This window comes from Schistocerca cancellata, chromosome 6 (assembly GCF_023864275.1).
Source record: "Schistocerca cancellata isolate TAMUIC-IGC-003103 chromosome 6, iqSchCanc2.1, whole genome shotgun sequence".
Taxonomy (NCBI): Eukaryota; Metazoa; Arthropoda; class Insecta; order Orthoptera; family Acrididae; genus Schistocerca; species Schistocerca cancellata.
The window spans coordinates 662,575,604-662,583,069 of NC_064631.1; the positions used below are offsets into that span (position 1 = coordinate 662,575,604).

Here is a 7,466-nt window from a genome sequence, read left to right on the forward strand (position 1 = left end):
AATTTTTTAAAAACAGACAGCCGGGACACTTCGCTTCAGCTTCACTTCAAATACTTTGCTCTACTTATGACGGGTTTAAGGCTTCGCACCTCATTACAAAGTTATGTATGCCCTGTATATATTCATGCACCAGTAAACCACTTTTACTTTCTTGTAGTACCGACGTGTATTACCTTTTGCTGCTCCTACACACTTCCTTCATTCGGCCAACCTATCAGTTTTCAGGAGCAGACCCACGCACCGCCTTCCAGGTGGGTTACAAAATTCTGTATGGGATCACTGAATGCAGTAGAAGTGTAACATCTGAGCTGAGCTGTTGTATAAGCAATGGATCTTGAACTTCCGCAGCTCTTCATAAGTAAACTTATCAACACTGCTGTGTAACTCAGTTACCGTACAGGTAAAACTGCCGAGAAGACAGACCCTGACACAACCGAGCAGTACTGAATACAGGTTTTGAGGCGAAGAGTGGAGTGTTACCGCTGTCGACAGCAAATACCGTCAGTGGATGGAACAAGTTTGTTTCCAGACAAGAAGCGCAGCCCATTCCGTCAACATCTGCTGATATTTCGAGTAACGAGCTATCGGAGAGCACGGGTGTGGTACACCAAAATACTCAGAACACACTTCGAAAATTTGCCGGTGGAGTTCTCCCCCCCGTAGTTGTAGAATTTTAGAACATGTTTTTTGCTCGAGTATCATGTCGTTTTTTGAAACCCAGAATCTACTCTGTAGGAATCAACATGGATTCAGGAAACAGCGATCGTGTGAGACCCAACTCGCTTTATTTGATCATGAGACCCAGAAAATATTAGATACAGGCTCCCAGGTAGATGCTATTTTCCTTGACTTCCGGAAGGCGTTCGATACAGTTCCGCACTGTCACCTGATAAACAAAGTAAGAGCCTACGGAATATCAGACCAGCTGTGTGGCTGCACTGAAGAGTTTTTAGCAAACAGAACACAGCATGTTGTTATCAATGGAGAGACGTCTACAGACGTTAAAGTAACCTCTGGCGTGCCACAGGGGAGTGTTATGGGACCATTGCTTTTCACAATATATATAAATGATCTAGTAGATAGTGTCGGAAGTTCCATGCTGCTTTTCGCGGATGGTGCTGTAGTATACAGAGAAGTTGCAGCATTAGAAAATTGTAGCGAATTGCAGGAAGATCTGCAGCAGATAGACACTTGGTGCAGTGAGTGGCAACTGACCCTTAACATAGACAAATGTAATGTATTGCGAATACATAGGAAGAAGGATTCTTTATTGTATGATTATATGATAGCGGAACAAACACTGGTAGCAGTTACTTCTGTAAAATATCTGGGAGTATGCGTGCGGAACGATTTGAAGTGGAATGATCATATAAAATTAATTGTTGGTAAGGCGGGTACCAGGTTGAGATTCATTTGGAGAGTCCTTAGAAAATGTAGTCCATCAACAAAGGAAGTGGCTTACAAAACACTCGTTCGACCTATACTTGAGTATTGCTCATCAGTATGGGATCGGGTTGACGGAGGAGATAGAGAAGATCCAAAGATGAGCGGCGCGTTTCCTCACAGGGTTATTTGGTAACCGTGATAGCGTTACGGAGATGTTTAGCAAACTCAAGTGGCCGACTCTGCAAGAGAGGCGCTCTGCATCGCGGTGAAGCTTGCTGTCCAGGTTTCGAGAGGGTGCGTTTCTGGGTGAGGTATCGAATATATTGCTTCCCCCTACTTATACCTCCCGAGGACATCACGAATGTAAAATTAGAGGTAATCGAGCGCGCACGGAGGCTTTCAGACAGGCGCTCTTCCCGCGAACCATACGCGACTGGAACAGAAAAGGGAGGTAATGACAGTGGCACGTAAAGTGCCCTCCGCCACACACCGTTGGGTGGCTTGCGGAGTATAAATGTAGATGTAGATGTAGATGTAGTGTCTTAGCCACTGTTCCTCATCGCTCCGTGCAATACTTGTCAACCTGTTACTACCGCTGCCGGCCGGAGTGGCCGTGCGGTTCTAGGCGCTACAGTCTGGAGCCGAGCGACCGCTACGGTCGCAGGTTCGAATCCTGCCTCGGGCATGGATGTGTGTGATATCCTTAGGTTAGTTAGGTTTAATTAGTTCTAAGTTCTAGGCGACTGATGACCTCAGAAGTTAAGTCACATAGTGCTCAGAGCCATTTGAACCATTTTTGTTACTACCGCTGTTCTGTCGTTGGTCCATGTCGCTCGATTGTCCTCAGTGCGGAGGTAGAGTGGTGTAGCGGTAGCGCAAGTACTCGGAGGAGAGCGAGTTAGCGATGAGGAGGCAACCTTACCGGCGACGGCGAGGAGAGCGGCGACGGCGGCGGCGCTGTGGCGGCAGAGCGGCATGCTGGAAGGCTCATGGGGTACTGGTGGGTGGCTGCGGCGCGGCGGGCGCCCAGTGCAAGCCGTGTTCAGGGTCGCCGAGTCTCTCTCTCTCTTCCTTCTCTCTGTCTTCGCTCCTCCTGGCGCCTGAATTCTTTTTATTCCTGTTGTTGTTTGCCACGAGAGAGGGCTCGTGCATGTCGATGGGACGGATCACAGCATAGTTGTCCACCCACAGAATGCCAACGTTAGTAGGGCTGCATCACTTTTGCTGCATTAGTGGCTTGCATTCCCGTTTATGAGAAGATAACAGATGCGAAGGAACTGCTCTTTCCGTACAAACGTCTGAATATATATCGGCAGATGTCTGTGGCCCTTGCCGAATGACGTAGGGTAGTTCTAGCGAAGATAATGGCGGATATCCTCTGATCTTACCAGGACACAACATATATGTATATCTGGAATTTATTGGTATGCGTTTTTGGATAGTCATTGTTTGTGAAGAAGCAACATTGTTGGTGTAGGTACATTTTTTAAGTTACTTTCAAAATCAAAAGTCTTATTACATGCAGCATGACCAAGATCAATGGAGAGACGAATCGCCGGCCGCTGTGGCTGAGCGGTTCTAGGCACTTCAGTCTGGAACCACGCTGCTGCTACGGTCGCAGGTTCGGATCCTGCCTCGGGCATGGATGTGTGTGATGTCCTTAGGTTAGTTAGGTTTAATTAGTTCTAAGTCGATGGGACTGATGACCTCAGATGTTAAGTCCCATAGTGCTTAGAGCCATTTGAAACATTAGAGAGATGAATCCGTAAGAAACGTATATAGGGTGTCCCAGGAGGATTGTCACTACACAGGGATATGACAGCAACGATCGTTAGAAGCAAAGATGTCTAGTAAAAATGGGCTCTAAAATGCATAACTTTAAAAATGGCTGTGAGCACTATGGGACTTAACTTCTGAGGTCATCAGTCCCCTAGAACTTAGAACTACTTAAAACTAACTAACCCTAGGACATCACACACATCCATGCCCGAGGCAGGATTCGAACCTGCGACTGTAGCGGTCGCGCGGTTCCAGACTGTAGCGCCTAGAACCGCTCGGCCACCCCGGCCGGCCTTACCTTTAAGAGCTATGAGGACATCTTCTTTGATGCTGTGAAACAAATCTCTTCTATTACATGAAACCATCAACTGTGCAAGGGAAAAAGGTAATTAAATTTTGTGAGTGACCGGGACTCGAAACCGGAATTTCCGCTTTAAGCTAGTGGCCGCCTTAACCGCTTCGGCTATCCGTGCACGGCCGGCCAGGGTGGCCGAGCGGTTCTAGGCGCTACAGTCTGGAGCCGCGGGATCGCTACGGTCGCAGGTTCGAATCCTACCTCGGGCATGGATGTGTGTGATGTCCTTAGGTTAGTTAGGTTTAAGTAGTTCTAAGTTCTATGGGACTGAAGACCTCAGAAGTTAAGTCCCATAGTGCTCAGAGCCATTTGAACCATTTTTCTATCCGTGCAGGACTCACGGCCACACCCAAACTTCCATACGCCCTCGTTCCTGCGTCACAGCCTGTACTCCCACACACATTATGTAATTCCCGTACAAGTGAATACATTTTAATTGAAAGTCGCTGCCTGATATCGGCGGATAAATACGACACTGCAGAGACAGTGTTGTTAAGAAGGAAGGTGTACTGTTCGTTCGGACATGCACACATGTACGTCTGCAGGAATATTATATCGCTCTTCTTAACAACACGGACACTGCAATATCGCAGATCTCATCTACTGCAAGTTCTTTTCTTTCCCTACTTTGGCAAGAGGTAGTGTGTGCCGAAATTATAGAATAATGTCCAGTAAACATGGGCTCCATAATGTGCATATTATGAGCACTTTCTCAGTAGAGGAGATGCGTTTCATAGTAGTGAAGATGAACAAGTGTTCACAGCTCTTCAGGTACGCACTTTCGAGCCCACGTTTATTGGACATTTTGTGCTTGTTTTGTCCGTATTATCACCTCTCAAATTATGGAACGGAAACAGCTTGCTGTAGAAGAGATTTGTTTCACGGCAATGAAGATGAACAGCTCTTCAGGAACACATTTTAGAGCCCACGTTTACTAGGCTTTTCTGCTTTGAATTATCGTTCCTGTTATATTCCTGAGTACTGACCATTCCTTCTGGAACGACCTGTACGAAGGGTGTATGATAATTAACATCGCGAACTGAAATGAATGAATCTTTACGAAACTGTAGAAGCAGAAACTTCCCAGTAAACTTGAGTCCGCTTACAAGCAGTGTGTGAGATAACTGTGGTCACAAATCACCACTTACTTTAGCCTGGCATATTACCATAGTTACGATAAATATACTGACGGAAAAAAAATCGCAGCACAAAAAAATTAATGTTCAGTAATGAAATTTCGAGAATACATTTGTGTACATAACGTCACTGTTTAATGTAAGCTCAAGAGAAACCACTGCAAATACAGGGTTATTACAAATGATTGAAGCGATTTCACAGCTCTACAATAACTTTATTATTTGAGATATTTTCACAATGCTTTGCACACACATACAAAAACTCAAAAAGTTTTTTTAGGCATTCACAAATGTTCGATATGTGCTCCTTTAGTGATTCGTCAGGCATCAAGTCGATAATCAAGTTCCCCACACACTTGGCGCAGCATGTCCCCATCAATGAGTTCGAAAGCTTCGTTGATGCGAGCTCGCAGTTATGGCACGTTTCTTGGTAGAGGAGGTTTAAACACTGAATCTTTCACATAACCCCACAGAAAGAAATCGCATGGGGTTAAGTCGGGAGAGCGTGGAGAGCATGACATGAATTGCTGATCATGATCTCCACCACGACCGATCCATCGGTTTTCCAATCTCCTGTTTAAGAAATGCCGAACATCATGATGGAAGTGCGGTGGAGCAAGTGCGGTGGAGCACCATCCTGTTGAAAGATGAAGTCGGCGCTGTCGGTCTCCAGTTGTGGCATGAGCCAATTTTCCGCGGGCTACGCGTGAAACTTTTCCGCACGCGTTCAAACGTTTCTTCACTCACTGCAGGCCGACCCGTTGATTTCCCCTTGCAGAGGCATCCAGAAGCTTTAAACTGTGCATACCATCGCTGAATGGAGTTAGCAATTGGTGGATCTTTGTTGAACTTCGTTGCACTGTTATGACTGGCTGATGTGAGTGCATTTCAAGCACGACATACGCTTTCTCGGCTCCTGTCGCCATTTTGTCTCACTGCGCTCTCGAGCGCTCTGGCGGCAGAAACCTGAAGTGCGGCTTCAGCCGAACCAAACTTTATGAGCTTTTCTACGTATCTGTAGTGTGTCGTGACCATATGTCAATGAATGGAGCTACAGTGAATTTATGAAATCGCTTCAATCATTTGTAATAGCCCTGTATTAAATGCGGGTACGTTAATAACCGGTGTAACCACCAGAATGTAAATTACAAGCGTGTATGCATTGTGTTGTACAGGCGCCGCATGTCAGTTTGTGGGATGGAGTTCCACGTCTGTTCCACTTGGTCGGTCTACATCTACATCTACATCTACATTTATACTCCGCAAGCCACCCAACGGTGTGTGGCGGAGGGCACTTTACGTGCCACTGTCATTATCTCCCTTTCCTGTTCCAGTCGCGTATGGTTCGCGGGAAGAACGACTGTCTGAAAGCCTCTGTGCGCGCTCTAATCTCTCTAATTTTACATTCGTGATCTCCTCGGGAGGTATAAGTAGGGGGAAGCAATATATTCGATACCTCATCCAGAAACGCACCCTCTCGAAACCTGGCGAGCAAGCTACACCGCGATGCAGAGCGCCTCTCTTGCAGAGTCTGCCACTTGAGTTTGTTAAACATCTCCGTAACGCTATCACGGTTACCAAATAACCCTGTGACGAAACGCGCCGCTCTTCTTTGGATCTTCTCTATCTCCTCCGTCAACCCGATCTGGTACGGATCCCACACTGATGAGCAATACTCAAGTATAGGTCGAACGAGTGTTTTGTAAGCCACCTCCTTTGTTGATGGATTACATTTTCTAAGGACTCTCCCAATGAATCTCAACCTGGTACCCGCCTTACCAACAATTAATTTTATATGATCATTCCACTTCAAATCGTTCCGCACGCATACTCCCAGATATTTTACAGAAGTAACTGCTACCAGTGCTTGTTCCGCTATCATATAATCATACAATAAAGGATCCTTCTTTCTATGTATTCGCAATACATTACATTTGTCTATGTTAAGGGTCAGTTGCCACTCCCTGCACCAAGTGCCTATCCGCTGCAGATCTTCCTGCATTTCGCTACAATTTTCTAATGCTGCAACTTCTCTGTATACTACAGCATCATCCGCGAAAAGCCGCATGGAACTTCCGACACTATCTACTAGGTCATTTATATATATTGTGAAAAGCAATGGTCCCATAACACTCCCCTGTGGCACGCCAGAGGTTACTTTAACGTCTGTAGATGTCTCTCCATTGAGAACAACATGCTGTGTTCTGTTTGCTAAAAACTCTTCAATCCAGCCACACAGCTGGTCTGATATTCCGTAGGCTCTTACTTTGTTTATCAGACGACAGTGCGGAACTGTATCGAACGCCTTCCGGAAGTCAAGGAAAATGGCATCTACCTGGGAGCCTGTATCTAATATTTTCTGGGTTTCATGAACAAATAATGCGAGTTGGGTTTCACACGATCGCTGTTTCCGGAATCCATGTTGATTCCTACATAGTAGATTCTGAGTTTCCAAAAACGACATGATACTCGAGCAAAAGACATGTTCTAAAATTCTACAACAGATCGACGTCAGAGAGATAGGTCTATAGTTTTGCGCATCTGCTCGACGACCCTTCTTGAAGACTGGGACTACCTGTGCTCTTTTCCAATCATTTGGAACCTTCTGTTCCTCTAGAGACTTGCGGTACACGGCTGTTAGAAGGGGGGCAAGTTCTTTCGCGTACTCTGTGTAGAATCGAATTGGTATCCCCTCAGGTCCAGTGGACTTTGTTGAGTGATTCCAGTTGCTTTTCTATTCCTTGGACACTTATTTCAATGTCAGCCATTTTTTCGTTGGTGCGAGGATTTAGAGAAGGAACTGCAGTGCG

At 45.9% G+C, this 7,466-nt stretch overlaps 1 protein-coding gene across 1 annotated transcript in view; it reads right to left on the reverse strand.

Moving 5' to 3' along the window:
* LOC126191265 (ejaculatory bulb-specific protein 3-like) overlaps window positions 1–2,417 on the reverse strand; it is a 50,651-nt gene extending 48,234 nt beyond the window's left edge. Inside the window, exon 1 of the mRNA XM_049932074.1 lies at window positions 2,309–2,417. Within this exon, the coding sequence (XP_049788031.1) occupies window positions 2,309–2,363 (55 nt within the window). The 5' untranslated portion in view covers window positions 2,364–2,417. The remainder of the gene's footprint in view (window positions 1–2,308) is intronic.
* Window positions 2,418–7,466: the final 5,049 nt, after the last annotated feature.